The 20,831-nt window shown below is 42.1% G+C and overlaps 2 protein-coding genes across 4 annotated transcripts; one reads left to right on the forward strand and one right to left on the reverse strand.

Moving 5' to 3' along the window:
• Positions 1-330: 330 nt before the first annotated feature.
• On the reverse strand, positions 331-5,783 carry zgc:113223 (uncharacterized protein LOC541424 homolog). Its single transcript, XM_024423046.2, has 8 exons — positions 5,606-5,783; positions 5,204-5,261; positions 4,811-4,935; positions 4,519-4,593; positions 4,250-4,345; positions 3,521-3,649; positions 2,852-3,013; positions 331-669 (listed from the first exon to the last, which is right to left on the reverse strand). Exons 1-8 carry the CDS (start codon positions 5,672-5,674, stop codon positions 514-516), a joined length of 870 nt encoding a protein of 289 aa, XP_024278814.1. The 5' UTR covers positions 5,675-5,783; the 3' UTR covers positions 331-513.
• A 957-nt stretch (positions 5,784-6,740) lies between these two features.
• On the forward strand, positions 6,741-18,953 carry reep6 (receptor accessory protein 6). 3 transcript variants are annotated; one of them, XM_024423048.2, is made up of 7 exons: positions 6,741-7,138; positions 8,909-9,002; positions 9,553-9,691; positions 10,733-10,901; positions 16,140-16,236; positions 17,557-17,600; positions 18,057-18,953. In XM_024423048.2, exons 1-6 carry the CDS (start codon positions 7,006-7,008, stop codon positions 17,558-17,560), a joined length of 636 nt encoding a protein of 211 aa, XP_024278816.1. In that variant the 5' UTR covers positions 6,741-7,005; the 3' UTR covers positions 17,561-17,600; positions 18,057-18,953. The 3 variants fall into 3 exon arrangements, with proteins under 3 accessions (XP_024278816.1, XP_024278817.1, XP_024278815.1); XM_024423047.2 differs by having other exon boundaries at positions 6,747-7,138; positions 16,140-16,219; XM_024423049.2 differs by lacking the exon at positions 17,557-17,600 and having other exon boundaries at positions 6,743-7,138; positions 16,140-16,219.
• Positions 18,954-20,831: the final 1,878 nt, after the last annotated feature.

A 20,831-nucleotide genomic window follows, 5' to 3' on the forward strand; every position in this document is an offset into this window, starting at 1 on the left:
CTAAAATATATTTAGATTTGTTTAACACTTTTTTGGTTACTACATGATTCCATATGTGTTATTTAATAGTTTTGATGTCTTCACTATAATGCAAATTCTAGTGTATTCAATGATTAAAACGGCTTCTAAAGTTTGTAATTTTCATTCACATTTCCTGTTGCTACAGGATTATTTTCCTGATGTGAGAAACTGTTCAAACTAAGATAGAACATCCGTTTCAAAATAAAGTTCCTTATGTTGATCAAATAATCTGAGACTTTTCCTGTGGTTGGAAATCATGTATTTGATCGTTAATGCCTTTGCTTTCTGGCTTGCAATGAAAAACCTGGCGATGATCAGAATCACAGTTTTAATAACATACAAACATCAAGGTCACATCTGTGCACAGTGGACCACACAGTGCTTTCTTGAACAACCTTTTGACATGAAAGTACATAGATTCACAGTGCGTACACACGACTTCTGTTCAAAGCTGTTGCTCATGTACAACTCTAATGGACCAAGAGGGCCCTTTCATTCCTTATTGAAGTCCCAGGAAGCAGGGTACCAAACATTGCTGTCTAGTCTTTCTCTAGTCAAGGAAGGATGTTTTCCACCATCTTGTTTTGTCCTCTGTTGAACCGTCTTTATACGAGACACCTGGCAAGATGCCAAAGTAATCATACACAGCTGCAAAAAAAACAAAAAGTTGGTACATGATGAAAAAAGAATGGCCACAACAAACATGCCTACAATCACACATATTTTCTCAAGTCCTTTTCAATGCACTGTCTTTGTGTTGATTTAGAAATCACTGTCTTTGTGTTGATTTAGAAATCACTGTCTTTCTGTTAATTTAGAAATCACTGTCTTTTTCTTTCTCTCTCTGTGACTTGTGTAGCTTTATGTGTTTCTGCTTGTTTTCAACTAAACTGGCACAGTTTATCTTCAAATGTGATTAAACGTGTTATTGGACTGGTTTTGTGGCCTTTTTGCAGCTGAGAATTCCCTACTAATATAAACTCAGCAAAAAAAGAAATGTTCTCTCACTGTCAACTGTGTTTATTTTCAGCAAACTTAACATGTGTACATATTTGTATGAACATTACAAGATTTGACAACTGAGACATAAACTGAACAAGTTCCACAGACATGTGACTAACAGAAATGGAATAATGTGTCCCTGAACAAATGGGGGGTCAAAATCAAAAGTAACAGTCAGTATCTGGTGTGGCCACCAGCTGCATTAAGTACTGCAGTGCATCTCCTCATGGACTGCACCAGATTTGCCAGTTCTTGCTGTGAGATGTTACCTCACTCTTCCACCAAGGCACCTGCAAGTTCCCGGACATTTCTGGGGGGAATGGCCCTAGCCCTCACCCTCCGATCAAACATGTCCCAGATGTGCTCAATGGGATTGAGATCCAGGCTCTTCGCTGGCCATGGCAGAACACTGACATTCCTGTCTTGTAGGAAATCACGCACAGGACGAGCAGTATGGTTGGTGGCATTGTCATGCTGGAGGGTCATGTCAGGATGAGCCTGCAGGAAGGGTACCACATGAGGGAGGCGGATGTCTTCCCTGTAAAGCACAGGGTTTGCAATTGCCTGCAATGACAACAAGCTCAGTCAGATGATGCTGTGACACACCACCACAGACCATGACGGACCCTCCACCTCAAAATCGATCCCGCTCCAGAGTACAGGCCTCAGTGTAACGCTCATTCTTTCGATGATAAACGCGAATCTGACCATCACCCCTGGTGAGACAAAACCGCGACTTGTCAGTGAAGAGCAGTTTTTGCCAGTCCTGTCTGGTCCAGCGACGTTGGGTTTGTGCCCATAGGTGACGTTGTTGCTTTATTTGCCTACCGTCTGTAAGCTGTTACAGACACCTCGCAAGTCCTCAACTGGCAGCTTCATTAAACAGTACCCGCAAAACACCAGTCTCAATGTCAACAGTGAAGAGGCGACTCCAGGATGCTGGCCTTCTAGTGGGGGGAGGACTTGTGAGGCGTCTGTTTCTCAAACTAGACACTCTAATGTACTTGTTGTCTTGATCAGTTGTGCACCGGGGCCTCCCACTCCTCTTTCTATTCTGGTAAGAGCCAGTTTGCACTGTTCTGTGAAGGGAGTAGTACAGAGCATTGTACGAGATCTTAAGTTTCTTGGCAATTTCTTGCATGGAATAGACAAAAATAGACTGACGAGTTTCAGAAGAAAGTTCTTTGTATCTGACCATTTTGAGCCTGTAATCGAACCTACAAATGCTGATGCTCCACATACTCAACTAGTCTAAAGAAGGCCAGTTTTATTGCTTCTTTAATCAGAACAGTTTTCAGCTGTGCTAACATAATTGCAAAAGGGTATTCCAATGATCAATTAGCCTTTTCAAATGCTAAACTTGGATTAGCTAACACAACGTGCCATTGGAACACAGGAGTGATGGTTGCTGATAATGGGCCTCTGTACGCCAAGGTAGATATTCCATTTAAAAAATCAGCCGTTTCCAGCTACAAAGTAATTTACAACATTAACAATGTCTACACTGTATTTCTGATCAATTTGATGTTCATTTTATGGACAAAAAATGTGCTTTTCTTTCAAAAACAAGGACATTTCGAAGTGACCCCAAACTTTTGAATGCTAGTGTGTATACATTGTATATTTGTTCATGCCATCTACTTACTGGTTCGTCATACATTTGATTCCTAATGATTTGAAATGGATTTTTGTTGCCAGGTAGATTTCCAGAGCAAGTAACAAATGTATTTAAATTGTAACTGCTGAACTGCACTACATTGGAAAGGGGTTTGTACTTTTCCAGAATCTACGAATGTTTGCAATCTTCTAATACTGAGCCATGTCTTACCTCTAGGCAGAGCAGACCCACAGTAATCCCCCCCACTAGGAAGAGGTTCTGCTTCCCCCACCACAGAACCTTATCCAGGCAGCCGTTGGTGTACACACTCCTCCCTGCTGAATTGGGCTCCATACTCTGGACCTCATAGCCACACATGGTGTTGAAAACTGTCTGGGAGAATACAGTGGATATAACATTAGTAAGCATGAGTTTTGGGACAGACACTGAAGTCCAGGAATGGCCAACGCTCCTCCTGGAGAGCTACTGGGTGTGCAGGCTTTTGTTGCGGCACTGCTATAAAACACCTGAATCTTCTGACACCAGGCAAACTGATTGACTATAGTGAATAAACTTTATTTAATTTTTTCCCCCTGAGGTTTAGATTGAGTTGCTTCACTGTAGTTGTGTCATTCTATTCTAGGATAGTAGGTTGTGTTTCATTGCTCTTGCATGGATTCTGCTAACACAGGAAGTATTTCAGTCGAGTCAGCAGCCTGCTGTCCATTGTTCCGTCGGTATGCAGTGCATAGTGTTGTGGTCTACTTCTTCTCATTTCATAATCATGGCAAAGGTTGTTCCCAGAGGTCATTTATATACTGTAGTGTTTTAATAAAGCTGAGTGAAGGAAATATCAATGAATTATGAATGTGTTGTTTTGAGGTTATTTGTTTGTCTGACCTCATTGTGCAGTCGTAGGCAGCAAGAGAAAGGCACTCCACAGGCTTCCAGACTGGGGTTTTCCGCAGAGCAGTGGAAGTAGACGTTATCGGACCAGTCCTCATAGGTGTGAACACCACAGCACTGGAACTGCAATCAGAACCGACAAGTGCATTAGTATCAATAAACCCCTGTACAGCAAAGTGAACAGTGCTGTACTTAAATAGATAATATAGTAATAATATTTTAATTTATCAGATTATTTTATCCAAAGTGTCACGACTTCCGCCGAAGTTGGTCCCTCTCCTTGTTCTGGTGGCGTTCGGCAGTCGACGTCACCTGCTTTCTAGCTACCGCCGATCCACTTTTAATTTTCTATTTGTTTTGTCTTTGTTTCACACACCTGTTTTCAATCCCACAATCACCTGTTCATTATTTTACCCTCTGTTCCCCCCATGGTTTTTGTGAGTGATTGTTTATTTGTATTTTGGTCTGAGATGGTGTGCGTGTATTCTGTTACTTTGTATATATTCATTTTTTGAGTAAAGTACGTTTGATTCCTCATATCTGCTGTCCTGCGCCTGACTCTACAGCAGTTACACAAAGACACCAATACACAAATACTTGGTATATGTGATCTGTAAAGAAATAAAACCCTCAATTCTAGTAATTCTATTTTAGGGCCGGCACCATGCTTCGTCCAACTGAACCATCGGAACCACGTTGACTGTGATTATCAGTGTAATTCACCTTTTTTTGAACAAAGTCAATAACATTTTCCAAGTCCAAATCCTCCCGATAGCTAACAATTGCCTTTCTCATTAACTTCTCAGTCCTCTCCAAAACCTGAAAGAACATCAGAAAGCATCTCATGAGTCAAAAGTATCTAATACAATATAATTTGATTGATGGTGTTAACTTGTATTCTAAATGTTGGCATGCTGAGAGTTGCATCCTGCTTGGCTATAAAGGGGATGCAATTCTCAGCATAAAACCGACTTTCAAGGTTCTCACATTACCTTGTCAGTGAACAGGAATCCAAGCACTGCAGCTGTAATCTGTAGGAGAAGGATTACCACCAATATCCCTGAAAACTAGAAACAGAAGGGACATTTGAACCTTGTAGTAGGCCAGGACAGTTGCATTAATTACTCTCTGTAATCATTATAATGATAAACAATGTTTAGATAATTACATGTCTACTATTCACCACCATCTATCTATGGCTTTCCAATGTACTTAAATCAATATGTTATGTGTGGCTAGCTCATCACAGTGATAATGTATTGTCTCAAGCAAGGAGCGACTCACTGTCTTCAGTAGGCAGGTTCCATTGCGCAATGCACCGAAGCACCCAAAAAAGGTGATCATAAACATTAGGGAGCCAATGACGATCAGCAAGAGAGCTGGGTCAGTCATCAAAGTGTCCACAACATCTGTGGACACACACACACACACACACACACACACACACACACACACACACACACACACACACACACACACACACACACACACACACACACACACACACACACACACACACACACACACACACACACACACACACACACACACACACACACACACACACACACACAGTCTCATCAGTGGCATGTATCGCACTAAATAGGCTATATGTGTCAGTTGAGTCTAGACAAGCACTTGTCATTGAAAATGTGTGTTTATGACATTTAGACTGACCTTTCTCTTTGGAAACTTTGGCATAGATTCCTACTGCTATAAGAACAGCACTTGCTACCTGGAGAAAGGAATGTTGAAGTAATTGTAATATAGCATGCAGTCAGATTTACAAACTTGTCATTTGTATTTCATAGTAGCCTTTCACTTGGAATATTCTGTGTAGGCAGGCTGTCATTAGCTACAAGGAATAGTCAATCACTGAACTTTAAAGTAAACACAGCAGGCTTTTTGTGAAATTGTGACTGTTAACGACATACACCCAGGACATCCACCTCTATCGGCAGTCTTATCTTTCTGATGAGAAAATAGATTAGCAGAGCATCCTTTGACAATATTAAAAGAAAATATATACGGGCTACACAAGGCATGTCTCTGCTAATGATATAGTTTTTGCCAACTTACCCAAAAAATGTAACAGCAGACGAATAAAGTGTATTTAATGGTTATATATTTTTTAATTCCTTTCACCATTCTCCTTGTGTATTATGTGAGTTCTTGAGAAGTCGGGTGTGGTAGTTTGAAATCGCCAGACTACCGCAAAGAGTTGTCTTCCCCTTTCCCCTCTCCTGCTTATACTCTCAAGATGTGTCTCAGCTTGTCTAGGGACTGGTTGCAACACTACAAGACGCATTCTTTACACCTGATAGAGAACTTTGGCTACCTGACGTTGACCCCAAATACATTCCTCATTATTTATAATGGTCCAGTTCACTTAAAACTGGAATCCTTTAATTGAAACAATAACAAAGCGGTGACCACTGTAACCGCTGTTAAATTCAAATAGAGACCTACGTATGCAGGACTCACCATCCATGATGTCAAAAGTATCGTTTTAACCATGTTATGAGGCTATATGGTGTTTGTTTACATTTATTTTGTTTACCAACATTGGAGTATAACAATGTACAGAATGTAATTGTACTACAATATGTAGGGTTCTGATAGAGTATGACAGTTGAACTAAGCTCTTTAGGCACTTATAATACACTTCAAGAATCAATGCATTCATTTATAATAAAGAAAAAATGGATGTATCAACTAAGGAACAGGTGTCAAACTCGCCATGGAGGGCCAGTGTCTGTGGGTTTTCGCTCCACCCTTGAACTCCCCTCACCTGGTTGTCTAGATCTTAATTGAAAGGAAAAAACAAAAACTGCAGACACTGAGCCCTCCATGGATTGAGTTTGACTCCCCTGAACTAAGGATTCTAGCTTTAAAGTTGAAGTTGCCCCATGGCACATATTCAGGATCAGCTTACCTTTCCAAAGGGCTAAACTTCAACATAAGTGTAAAAACGCAAAACTGACCTGAGGTCATTGTCTAGGCCAGGGCTTCATTCCAGGCCTGGCGGGCCAGCCAGCAGAGGGCTCACTATGAATGCATACACTGACACCTGCTGGGTAACATAATACATTGCACACAGCAACAAATATTGTTCCCGTTGGAAATAGAGACAAATTATAGGCACATACCCATATAATTACAGGTTGTTAACCTGCTGAAATGAATACAGTGTAGCGGATACACCTGTTGGAATTTGGCACTGTACAACTTCAGAGAATTATAACCTGTAGCCTATTCCTTTTAGCCAGACGTGATCATTGACGATTCCCTCTCCACCGCAAAATGACGCACCCAGGGATTCTCCAGCAAAGCGGATTGAGGAGCCGAAACATGTCCCGTCAGCGGATTTGAACTGCACGGTACTTAGATCTCCACAGGGATTTCTTAAAATTATATTATTTACATATTTATTATTATAATTTACCCATAAAAAACTCCGAAACGTGTAATAGTTCACCATGGGAATCTCAGAACTACTTGACAAACTTCGAGATCGCGCAGATACATTTCTAAATGAGAAAAACATAGTGACAGATTTCCTTGGGAAACTTGAGGAGAAAACGGGGATCAAGAAAAAATGTTTTGCCGTAGGTATGTCATTTCTGTGTAGCCTATTATGATGACACATTTTATGTGCATAAAAGATGATACCTAAATCGAAATATGATGTCTAATTATGTCTATGATGGCAACCTGTGAAATCTATAATGCATTGTAAACCTATGTTCGTTGAATACACAACACGTTTCGGTTAATCCTGGCTGTGAATACGAACTACAGCCAGCCAAATGGTAGACCTATACGTAAATTAGGCTGTCGCAAACAGTTTGGTATTGACCAATTTACACACTCTCATCAGGGGAAACTCTATCAATGTAACTTGAAATAAATCGAACTACTTAATAATATGTTTTTATGTTTGGGAATAGGAATATTTTAATGGTGCATTATTATAATATAAAACGCTACTGCTGTACTATGTAAACAAAAACAACGCAACTTCATTCAAAGATTTCACTGTCAGAAATCCAACCACAGTGTCAATACCATATCATACCATGCCATGCCATTTATGGGCTCAGTGCTAGAGGGGTCATTACAGACCCTGGTTCGATTCCAGGCAGTATCATAACCGGCCGTGATTGGGAGTCCCATAGGGCGGTGCACAATTGGCCCAGCCTCGTCTGGGTTAGGTTTTGGCCAGGGTAGGCCGTCATTGTAAATAATAATTTATTCTTAACTGACTTGCCTAGTTAAATTTAAAAAATATCTTTGTAGTTATGTCTAATGCATAATTGTCAGCCTCCAGAGGACAAGGCAAGGCATGGGACAGGTGTATTCATGCCAATGGGTGGTACTGATCACTGGAGTCTGGAGGAGAGGAGGAGCTATAGGAGGATGGGCTCATTGTAATGGCTGGAATGGAATTGATGGAACGGAGTATAATGTGGTTTTCACGTCTTTGATGTGTTTGATACCGTTCCATTAATACCATTCCAGCTATTGAGCCGGTCCTCCTATAGCTCCTATAGTATTTTCAGGTCACTCCAGAGATCGTCAATCAGGTTCAAGCCCGGGCTCTGGCTGGGCCACTCAAGGACATTCAGAGACGTGCCTCGAAGCTACTCCTGCTTTGTCTTGGCTGTGTGCTTAGGGTCATTGTCCCGTTGGGAGATGAACTTTTGCCCCAGTCTGAGGTCATGAGCACTCTGGAGTAGGTTTTCATCAAGGATCTCTCTGTACTTTGCTTTGGCCATCTTTCCCTCAATCCTGACCTGTCTCCCAATCCCCCACTAAAAAACATCTCCACAGCATGATGCTGCAACCACCATGCTTCACCGTAGGGATAGTATGGGCCATGTGATGAGCGGTGCCTGGTTTCCTCCAGACGTGACGCTTGGGATTCAGGCCAAAGAGTTCAGTCTTGGTTTCATCAGACCAGAGGATCTTGTTTCTCATGGTTTGAGAGTTATGGTTATCCTTCTGGAAGGTTCTCCTATCTCCACAGAGCTCCACAGAGGAACTATGGTGCTCTGTCAGTGACCATCGGGTTCTTGGTCACCTCCCCTTCAACCTCATGGCTTGGTCTCTCTCTCTCTCTCTCTCTCTCTCTCTCTCTCTCTCTCTCTCTCTCTCTCTCTCTCTCGCTCTCTCTCTCTCTCGCTCATCCATAATTATGAAGACAGTTATGCATTTTGCATGGCATTCTACCGTTCTGTAAATCATTTAACAGCGTTTGAGACTCTTCCTAATTTCCGTAAGACTACTTACATTCTCATGAAGTAGCAGTGCAATGCTTGATGAAGATATTTGTGCAGTATAAAGTCTGACCTCTCGTCGTGTCCTTTCTGTTATCGACAGGTGCAGTGTCTCTGACAGGACTGTATTTGGTATACGGCTATGGCGCCTCCCTCCTCTGTAACATGATTGGTTTTGTGTATCCTGCATATTATTCGTAAGTACAGTAGCAAACTAGGTTTAAAGTTACATGTATTTAGCATTAACTTAAAACTGTATATCTTTATGTACTGTATATCTACTTCTAATGTACACTACAGCAACTACCTAGAATGATTATAAAGAAACATGTTCAATTGCTTTCATGAGCTTTTTCTCTCAATGCCCTGAGTTTAAGACAAGGGTTTAGCAATCTTGGAATTAAGAACATTTCCAATAAATGTATTTTCAAGACTCTAATTTCTTCTTAACTTTTTGCTTAAGGAGAAACATGAGAAATTGCGGAAGAAATTTACAAGAACCCTTTGGAGGAATAACAACTTAACTTTCTACTTAAGTCTATAGTTAAAGAAAAAATGGCAGTTAAGAATAAATGTCTTCTTAAGAAGGTTTTGTGAATCTGGGCCCATGACAGATTCCTGATCGTAGAGACCTGATAGTATTATTTATTAGCCAGACTGTGTATGTATTGCCATTTTATGTTATGTAGTACCTTGCCTCAAGTAGGCTTATGTAATGTTGGTTACTTTGTCCACTCTTCTATGTAGAATCAAAGCCCTCGAGGGTAAAAACAAAGACGATGACACAAAATGGCTGACCTATTGGGTGGTCTACGGAATCTTCAGTGTGGGAGAATTCTTCTCCGACATCTTCCTTTATTGGTTTCCTTTCTACTATGCTTTCAAGGTAAGGAGAGCATTAGATGTGTTTCACACAGAAATACACTATCTGTGTGCTTTATGTTCTAAGCCAAAACTGATTCAACTCACTCAACTCACTCATCAACACACTCACATCTGCCACACTGATCCTCAACACGGGGGCCCTTCAGCGGTGCGTGCTCAGTCCCCTCCTGTACTCCCTGTTCACTTATGACTGCATGGCCAGACACAGCTCCAACACCATCATTAAGATTGCCGACGACACAACAGTGGTAGGCCTGATCACCGACAACGATGAGACAGCCTATAGGGAGGAGGTCAGAGACCTGGTCGTGTGGTGCCAGGATAACAACCTCTCTCTCAACATGATTAAGACAAAGGAGATGATTGTGGACTACAGGAAAAGGAGGACCGAGCACGCCCCCATTCTCATCAACGTGGCTGTAGTAGAGCAGGTTGAGAGCTTCAAGTTCTTTGGTGTCCACATCACCAACAAACTATCATGGTCCAAACACACCAAGACAGTCGTGAAGAGGGCACGACAAAGCCTATTCCCCTCAGGAGACAGAAAAGATTTGGCATGGGTCCTCAGATCTGGCAGGGTAGCCTAGTGGTTAGAGCGTTGGACTAGTAACCAAAAGGTTGCAAGTTCATATCCCCGAGCTGACAAGGTACAAATCTGTCGTTCTGCTCCTGAACCCACTGTTCCTAGGCCGTCATTGAAAATAAGAATTTGTTCTTAACTGACTTGCCTAGTTAAATAAAGGTAAAAAAAATTGTGACCAACTACTGACCTTACAATTACACTCTAATTAAAAATCACTGTAGGCTATGGAATATGGTATATAACACATTAATAAACAATTTACAAGCCATTATGAGCTAGTTATTCATACATTCCTGTCAATAAATTCTGGGTGTGCTGTGAAATACCTGTCGTCAAACACATGTATTTATGGTTTATTATGCTCATGGAGGAGTCATGCTTTGCTTATGTTGTTCCTTTAGTATGTGCTGCCCTTCAACGTGTCACAATGTTCCTGTTTTTTCCCTCCCTCTTTCCCAGTGCTTGTTCTTGTTGTGGTGCATGGCCCCCGTTGCATGGAACGGCTCTCAGATCCTGTACAACCGGGTGGTGCGACCCTTCTTCCTCAAGCATGAGGCCACTGTGGACAGCATGGTCAATGACCTCAGCGGGAAAGCCATGAACGCAGCCGAGTCCGTCACCAGAGAAGGTACAGAGAAACTGCTAGCTCCAAGCCCCATTGTATTTAATGTACATCTCAAAGTGATAGTTCACTCTGTTGAAGTATTAGCTTATTTTCAACCTCCCTAGGGCAGGGGTGTCAAACTCATTTAGTACTTTGTTGAAGCACCTTTGGCAGTGATTACAGCTTTGAGTCTTATTGGTTATGACGCTACAAGCTTAGCACACCTGTATTTGGGGAGTGTCTCCCATTCTTCTGAGAGTCTATAGGAGCCTTTTGGCAAACTCCAAGCGGGCTGTCATGTGCCTTTTACGGAGGAGTGGCTTCCATCTGGCCATAAAGGCCTGATTGGTGGAGTTCTGCAGAGATGGTTGTCCTTCTGGAAGGTTCCCCCATCTCCATGGAGTAACTCTGGAGCTCTGTCAGAGTGACTATCAGGTTCTTGGTCACCTCAATGACCAAGGCCCTTCTCTCTCGATTGCTCAGTTTGGCCAGGCGGCCAGCTCTAAGAATAGTCTTGGTGGTTCCAAACTTCTTCCATTTAAGAATGATGGAGGCCATTGAATCGTACTACACCGTCTCCAACACCCGTCGGATGTGGCAGGGTTGCAAACTATTACAGACTACAAAGGGAAGCACAGCGCAAGCTGCCAAGTGATACGAGCCTACGAGGCGAGCTAATTTACTTCTATGCTTGCTTCGAGACAAGCAAAAATGAAGCATGCATGAGAGCATCAGCTGTTCCGGATGACTGTGTTATCATGCTCTCCGTAGCCGATGTGAGTAAAACCTTTAAACAGGTCAACATTCACAAGGCCGCAGGGCCAGACGGATTACTAGGACGTGCACTCTGAGCATGTGCTGACCAACTGGCCAGTGTCTTTACTGACATATTCAACCTGTCCCTGACTGAGTCTGTAATACCAACATGTTTCAAGCAGACCACCATAGTCCCTGTGCCCAAGAACACTAAGGTAGCCTGCCTAAATGACTACCAACCCGTAGCATTCACATCTGCCACACTGATCCTCAACACAGGGGCCCTTCAGCGTGGCGTGCTCAATCCCCTCCTGTACTCCCTGTTCACTTATGACTGCATGGCCAGCCACAGCTCCAACACCATCATTAAGATTGCCGACGACACAACAGTGGTAGGCCTGATCACCGACAACGATGAGACAGCCTAAAGGGAGGAGGTCAGAGACCTGGCCGTGTGGTGCCAGGATAACAACCTCTCTCTCAACATGATTAAGACAAAGGAGATGATTGTGGACTACAGGAAAAGGAGGACCGAGCATGCCCCCTTTCTCATCAACGTGGCTGTAGTAGAGCAGGTTGAGAGCTTCAAGTTCTTTTGTGTCCACATCACCAACAAACTATCATGGTCCAAACACACCAAGACAGTCTTGAAGAGGGCACGACAAAGCCTATTCCCCCTCAGGAGACAGAAAAGATTTGGCATGGGTCGTCAGATCCTCAAACAGTTCTACAGCTACACCATCGAGAGCATCCTGACTGGTTGCATCATGGCCTGGTATGGCAACTGCTTGGCCTCTGACTGCAAGTCACTACAGAGGGTAGTACGTACGGCCCAGTACATCACTGGGGCTAAGCTTCCTGCCATCCAGGACCTCTGTACCAGGCGGTGTCAGAGGAAGGTTCTAAAAATGGTCAAAGACTCCAGCCACCATAGTCATAGACTGTTCTCGCTGCTACCGCACAGCAAGCGGTACCGGAGCGCCAAGTCTAGGTCCAAAAGGCTTCTTAACAGCTTCTACCCCCAAGCCATAAGACTCCTGAACAGCTAATCAAATGGCAACCCAGACAATTTTACCTCGACTAACCGGTGCCTCCGCACATTGACTCTGTACCGGTACCCCCTGTGTATAGCGTCACTACTGTTATTTTACTGCTGATCTTTAATTATTTGTTTTTTTTATTTATATTTTTTTACTCAAAACTTTTTTTTCTTAAAACTGCATTGTTGGTTATAAGGGCTTGTAAGTAAGCGTTTCACTGTAAGGTCTACTACACCTGTTGTATTCAGTGCATGTGACAAATTCAATGTGATTTGATTTGATTTGACGGTGTCCCTGGAGACCTTCAATGCTGTAGCAATGTTTTGGTACCCTTCCTCAGATCTGTTACGCGACACAATCCTGTCTCTGAGCTCTATGGACAATTCCTTTGACCTCATGGCTTGGTTTTTGCGCTGACATGCACTGTCAACTGTGGGGCCTTATATAGACAGGTGTATGCCTTTCCAAATCATGTCCAATCAATTGAATTTACTACAGGGGGACTAAAATCAAGTTGTAGAAACATCTCAAGGATGATCTACGGAAACAGGATGTACCTGAACTCAATTTTGAGTCTCATAGCAAAGGGTCTGAATACTTTTGAAAATAAATTATTTCTGTTTTTCATTTATTATAAATTTGCAAAAACTTCTAAAAGCCTGTTTCACTTTGTCATTATCTGGTATTGTGTGTAGATTGCAGAGGAATATAAAAAATAATGTAATCCATTTTATAGATTAAGGCTGTAACGTAACAAAATGTGGAAAAATTCAAGGGGTCTGAATACCTTCCGAAGGCACTGTACATTGAGTTCCTACCCCCACCAAAAATAAATGTTCAAATTCAGTGGCAGCCGGTGCTGTTTAAGATGAGGGAGGATGATTTTTTTTTTAATGAGCATGGCCTTATTCCTATTACAGCATGTTGGATGACTGTCATTTATATTCCATTCACCCAGTTCAATGAAACATCAATAGGTTTAGGCTACTACATGATACCCAAATTTTCCCCATACCCATCATGAGGTCGCTACAACCTAGTCTAGGAATTAAAGTTTACAAAGTAGGTGCACAGGTCGAGAGAATATTGAGTAATCAAGATGTCAGACAGTGACACATTCAATACCACCTTGCACACTCTTCCTGCATCTAGCTGAACTAGGGTATAATCATTAGTCCAACAGTTGCAAATGAGAGTTTCTATTGGACAAATTCAGGTATGTTTATCCCTGTTTCGTTCCGTTTCGTCCCGTTTAAGAAACGTTTTTCAACAGAATCGGCGGAATGAATACACCCTTGATCACACGCAAACAGTTCACTTTCATAGCAGCCACATAAAAACAGCATGATCACTTTGCTCGTTGTATATACAATTCCTCCTCCAACTATCTATGTGCTCTCCTCCTCTCATCTTTTCCCTCGCTTGTGGACTTCAGTGCACAACACATCAGCTGTCTGTGGCCAGGTGAAAAACCCCTACACACAGCCTACATAGTTGTCACTTCATTGTCAACTAGAACTACTAGAACTAACGCGTTAGTAAACCCGCTACAATCACGCAGTACAGTGTACAGTCAGAAAACAGTTTAGCAGTTACACCGGCGGGCCCCGATGACAATAAATTAATAAAACTAAACACTTAGCTTGACTTGGAAGAGTTCCAGTGTTGGATAGCCATAGCCAGCTAGCTAACATAGCATCCCTCTCTGTTTGAGCCAGGTGTTTGAATAGACTAAACTAGCTAGCTGCATTTGCTAACTAAGTGAAAGTTAAAAAACATAAAACCAAATATACTGTAGCTAGCGCTCTCTCTCTGCCGCTTCTCCTTAATTTAGGAGGACATTAATTTGTTCAAAACTGTTAAACTATTGTCTTTCTATCTCTTTGAGTCAACTACTCACCATATTTTATGCACTGCAGTGCTAGTTTAGCTGTAGTTTATGCTTTCAGTACTATATTAATTATCTGATGCATTGATTGGGTGGACAATATGCCAGTTCATGCTGCAAGAGCTCTGATAGGTTGAAGGAAGTCCTCCGGAAGTTTTTTACTGTGTAAGTCTATGGAAGTGGGTGAAAACTATGAACCTCCTAGGTTTTGTATTGAAGTCAATGTTCCCAGAGGAGGACAGAAGTTAGATGTCCTCCAGCTACACCATGGTGCTACCCTACAGAGTGCTGCTATTGCTTCTGTAGACCTTCATGGCAAAAGTGTGTTTTAATAAATTATTTGGTGACGTGAATATATTTAGTATAGTTTTATCTAAAAAGGATAACTTTTTGAATGTTTCACTATTTTTATTTTTTTCTGAAATTCACTGAGGAGGATGGTCCTCCCCTTCCTCATCTGAGGAGCCTCCATTGTTTCAATTATGTATGTTTGGAGAATGTAGCTGTCAAGGCAGATTTCCTCCTCTTCCTCTGAAGAGGTGAAACAAGGATCGGATCATTACGCAGCGTGGTAGGTGTCCATGGGTTTTAATAAGAAAAACTAAACATGAACACAAATACAAAATAATAAAGTGAACTGGCAACGAAACAGTCCCGTGTGGCACAAACACTGACACAGGAAACAATCACCCACAAAATACCCAAAGAATATGGCTGCCTAAATATGGTTCCCAATCAGAGACAACGATAGACAGCTGCCTCTAATTGAGAACCAATCTAGGCAACCATAGACATACAATTACCTAGAAAGGAAACAGGCCCAAAAACTTACAAAACCCCTAGACAAGACAAACACCCTAGATGAGACAAAAACCATACATCACCCATGTCACACCCTGGCCTAACCAAAATAATAAAGAAAACAAAGATAACTAAGGCCAGGGCGTGACAGTAGCAATGCTAATGAAAACGTATTGTATCGGTTAGCAGTGCATTTAAAAGGATGCCCAACATATTGCACCAGATTCAGCTACATACTATTTTCCCAATGCTGTCCCTAAATTACTTGGTATTTCACTGTATAAATCCTATTAGAGACCTGCGTGTAAACAATGAGGATAGAATCAATGTGCTGTAGACTACTGTATGAAGTCACACCAGTGGTGGAGTTCATAAACTGGCAAATGGTCTAGCAGGGATTAACATTGTCGGCTGAGGTCATAGACAGCTTACGGCAGGTAGACGAAAGGATGGCAGGAACCAGGTCAGCTGATATAAATAGATCTGTTGAAAGAGGCAACCTGTTGAAAGAATGCCTACTTGCTTTAAGAATAATGCAAAGTATACGGAACAATCTAATTAGCCTAAATATTGAGATCCGTTCAATTTTCAGTAAAAACAGAGCTATTCTGTTGTGTGTGCATGCGTGTGCATATGTGTGTGTGTTTCAGCCTTGATTATTTGTATACAATTTTTCCAATTACTTTTGCAATATCATATGCATAGATTGCTTGTTTCTGATGGAACCTTTGTCTCTTTGTTTGCATGTCTCTTTCTCTCTTTCCTGTCTGGCCTCAGTCCTTCAAACACTGGTGAAAAACAAGACTATACAACAAGCATCAGAGACAAAAGGCTTACCCAGCACATCAGATTCACCTGTATGTAAAACAAACAGGTTATTTTCATAACAAACTCCTTATTACTTTTCTTTCCTTGGTCCATAGTTACTCCCTAACAACCCTCCAGCTCAGCTAACATAGTCCCACTATTAGTTAACTTACACGTTAGCTGTGTCTGCGAGTTGTTTCCCTTAGATCATGAAAAGGGCTTACCAAGAAAAACTTCCAAAAGGACAAATTTGTGGCAGAAAGGAGTTGCAGCTCTCAACAAGAGATTCATTTATTATTTGCTCACTCTACTCCATTGTTCAGAATGAGTGTACAGGTGACTGATCTGATCTTGAACAATGGTTCTCTTTCTCGGCTTATGACACTCCCATAATGTGAATTGATAAACTTATCTACATATTATGAAATTGAAAAATCATCCCGATATCTCCACTCCAAGTCTCTTCAATGAGAATAGGCCCTTAGTCCTTTAAGAAGTCTTGCTTGGCAAGACCCCTTTTCATGATTTTTGTCATTTTGTTGTAACCTTATGCAAACCACTCCTTCATTCTAGTCGCTTGTCAGTCCCTTAATGAACATAGCCATAGAAAATCAACAATTGTAGATCTCATTTTATTGCTATTATTTGTCAAAAACAGAAGATGAAAACACTCAGTGGGATTGAAAGTCAAAACACTATTGAAAGTGCTTGTCATTGTATGGTGCAAGTGTCAAGCCCCTCAGTCACACGGTGGACCACTATTTTCTCCCCTTCGGTTGGTAAATGTTGTTGGAGTGTCCTGAGCGATTCCTCTGTAGAGTCAGGCTGAAGTTAATGGGGGTGCTAACAAACCAATCCCTCTCCTCTGTGGACAATGGATACTGATAATGCTGCCATGAGTAGCAAAGCTATTTTTCTCTTTCTGCAAGCTTGAATGTGGGTCTATTGTACATTCAGTTTTGTGAGTGCTTTGTGAAGGAAATGTAGTAGGAAGTGCAGCCTCAACACAAAATAAGCTTTCATATATGATTCGTCAGAGACTTTATCACAGCAACCACATGGTGAGGTCTGGACTTGAGGGCTGTTTTATGAAGAAAGAAAACAAGGACATAAATCAGCAAATCCCGCTTGTGAGAAGAACACATGCTGGGACTAAAGCTTCTCCCAGGCTTCCCTCCTCAGGGTCTTATCTAGAACCACTACAACAGCCATTACCTGAGCTGTGAGAAGAGGTAGTCGACTATCGGCCAATTAGCCTATATTTCAAGGATGCTAAACGTATGCTTCCCACTGCTTTGTTTCCCTTTCATAACATGGTTGTGAAGCTCGTTTGAAAGTAATTCCTCCTCATTGTCTTGTTTGGTCCTATTCCATGTCTGTTCATAAGATGATTCATGAGTTGACCTACACTGAACCCAAAGTAGACTAATGGTAAGTGACACGCAGTGATACTGTGTGTACACTGTATTCACCTGGTCAACCACAAGGGCAGTGGCTGGATCTGGTGGCATAGATAGATTACTAATTGCATTAAGCAAAATACCTAACCTCTTAAAAACATCGTTCACTCCAAAAGTTTGTCAGATGTTTTCAGACTTCCAAAGTTGTCTCATGTCGATATGAGTTCATGTTCCATGACATCATTGTGTAGACCCAGCTATGCCTCAATCGCAAATCAATAATAGAGATATAGACTGATAGAAGGGTCTACTTTCAACATAAGACTACCTTTGGGATTTGAAAGTATTTTTACAAAATTAGATTTTGTGAACTATGAGCAACTTTGAGTGAACAATGAGCAACTTTGAGTGAACTATGAGCAACTTTGAGAGAACAATGAGCAACTTTGAGTGAACTGTGAGCAAGTGTCTTTCATTATATTTACAGATCCACAGGTAGAGGCATCGTCTCAGTGATGGTACTGAAGACAGCAAACCAAACCATGCCAGATTCACCGGAAGGACTTTGGTTTCCATGTTGACTTTCAAACTGCTGAACCACTTATACTTGATGCCCTATGGTGGGAAAACGATGAAACAAATCTGACAGAGATGGGATACCATTACACAGACAGATAACGGGACAGGAAAAACACATAGCCAATCTTCATATCGACCAAAACCACTGCAGCTGAAAATCACTTCACAGCTGCGTGGTCGTGTGTCTGGTCAGTTGAATGCTATGCAATGTCTGATATTTTGACCTTCTCATCACCTGATTAGAGTAACTGAATTTGTCTGATATGTCTTCGCTTTACAGTCAATGTCCTTGTCTTCCGATAAGGGAGTGTGTGGGCTCAATGCTTCAACAATAGGCACAGTGTTCTAGTCTTAGACCTCTTTGTTTTTGTTTTCACATACTTCATTGTGCTGAATGAAATATTTATTCATCATTGTCTTTTGTTTCTTTTTTTTATTTGAACATGTTTTTTTCTCTTTTTGTCTTGTAAAATTGTATTATAGTCAGATCTAGGCTGTATTAAAATGAAATTGCCACATACCTCTACTGTAAGTTAGATTTTAATGCAGTGGGTCTTGGAATTCTGGTGAGATCATTTTCCAATGGTAAATACTGCTACTATATATTTAGCCAATCATTTAAATGGAATGAGAAACTGAGTAAGTGCTACTTATTGTAGTTGTGAGTTAGCAATGGAATAAGATATTTCAATAACATTCCATTATTATTACTATTATTATTATTATTATTATACATGTACAGATGTTGTACTCTCAAAAGCACATACATTTGTACCAATTGTGTATGAATAAAAGTGTCCTCTTATTTAGTGTGTTTTTTACTGGACATGTTGCTTATCAAGATGATCACAGATTCTTTGGCAGGGAGCAACGGAGACAAAGCATTTTAGAGGAGAGTACCCTCTATTGATGGTCATCATCATTGTGTCAACAGGGATGAAAAACGGCTTCTAAATTGCGTGTTGGCAATAAAAACATACAATTTGATGTATTATTCAACAGATATAAAAAAAAATTAAAACAAGATTAAAAACATAATGAACAAGGTTATCAAAGAATATAACAAATACGTGCGTAATGACGTGTCTGTCTCACACAAATTACGTCTCAACTTCAGGTCCACGCATGCGCACAATAATGATTTTTTTGTTGCATATTGATATTGTTTAAGATATGTTGTATGCACAGTTCTAAACGTTTGTAAGACAGCTTGGTAAAATTGCACCGTAGAAAGTCTTCAGCTAGCTACCAACAGAGAAGTGGCAAGTTTAGGAGACCCCGTAAAACCATGACTGTCTTACTTAGGACATTTGACATGTGTAGACAGACACCAGTAGCAAGATAGGACTCTTAGCTATAATAGATAATTGGATATATAAATTAGCTGGCTATCTTAAGACATACTTCTCCACGGTGCCATTATTCCAGATAATCCGCATTTTGGTTCTGCAAAATGAATATCAGCATGGGTGCTAAAATAAGAAGTAAGTGGTGCTTCATAGTCGACCAGATCCGCCCACTGTGGATCCCATTCTTGATGGACATCAGAGCCTTTCCGAAAGATCCAGTCTTCAGCGTCTTGGAGGATGCCATCCAAGGTATGCACCTAGCTACTGTACATCTGTCAAATAGATGACACTATTACTAAGTGAATTCAAGCAGACACCCTTCACTTTATTTCACATGTAATGTTATGAGGGAGAGCATCTAATGTTGAGCTTTCAGCAAATTGTCTACTCGATTTGGTGGCCTGTGTTTTAGGAAACCTACTGTATTGAACTAAACTGGATTTCCCCCTTCCACAGATGCCAAGAGGGGGTCATCAGACAATGAAGTGGAGACAAAGTATCTTCAGAGCTGCAGGTACTGGGAGATGAACAAGCGGCTTCAAGAGGTCAGAGGTGAACTCGTGCAGCAGAGGGAGGAACTGAGGACAGCTGGAGAGCAGTTGGGGATCAGCTGGCCAAGGTCAAAGGGAGAGCCCTCGAACCAGTCTTTGAGGCATCACACCTCAGGGCTGCACCTTACCTCAGGGCTTGGGGAGCACCTTACCTCAGGGCTGAGGGAACTATAACCTCAGGGCTTGGGGAGCACCTTACCTCGGGGCTTGGGGAGCACCTTACCTCAGGGCTTGGGGAGCACCTTACCTCAGGGCTTGGGGAGCACCTTACCTCAGGGCTGGGGAGCACCTTACCTCGGGGCTGGGAGCACCTTAACTCAGGGCTGGGGAGCACCTAACCTCAGGGCTGGGGGAGCACCTTACCTCAGGGCTGAAGGAGCTATAACCTCAGGGCTTGGGGAGCACCTTACCTCAGGGCTGGGGAGCACCACCTCAGGGCTTGGGGAGCACCTTACTTCAGGGCTGGGGGCACCTTACCTTGGGGCTTGGGGAGCACCTTACCTCAGGGCTGAGGGAGCTATAACCTCAGAGATTGGGGAGCACCTAACCTCAGGGCTTGGGGAGCACCTTACCTCAGGGCTGAGGGAGCTATAACCTCAGGGCTTGGGGAGCACCTAACCTCAGGGCTGGTGGAGCACCTTACCTCAGGGGTGGGGGAGCACCTAACCTCAGGGCTGGGGGAGCACCTAACCTCAGGGCAGGGGGAGCACCTTACCTCAGGGCTTGGGGAGCACCTAACCTCAGGGGTGGGGGAGCACCTAACCTCAGGTCTGGGGGAGCATC

This window comes from Oncorhynchus tshawytscha, linkage group LG06 (genome assembly GCF_018296145.1).
Source record: "Oncorhynchus tshawytscha isolate Ot180627B linkage group LG06, Otsh_v2.0, whole genome shotgun sequence".
NCBI classification, from domain to species: domain Eukaryota; kingdom Metazoa; phylum Chordata; class Actinopteri; order Salmoniformes; family Salmonidae; genus Oncorhynchus; species Oncorhynchus tshawytscha.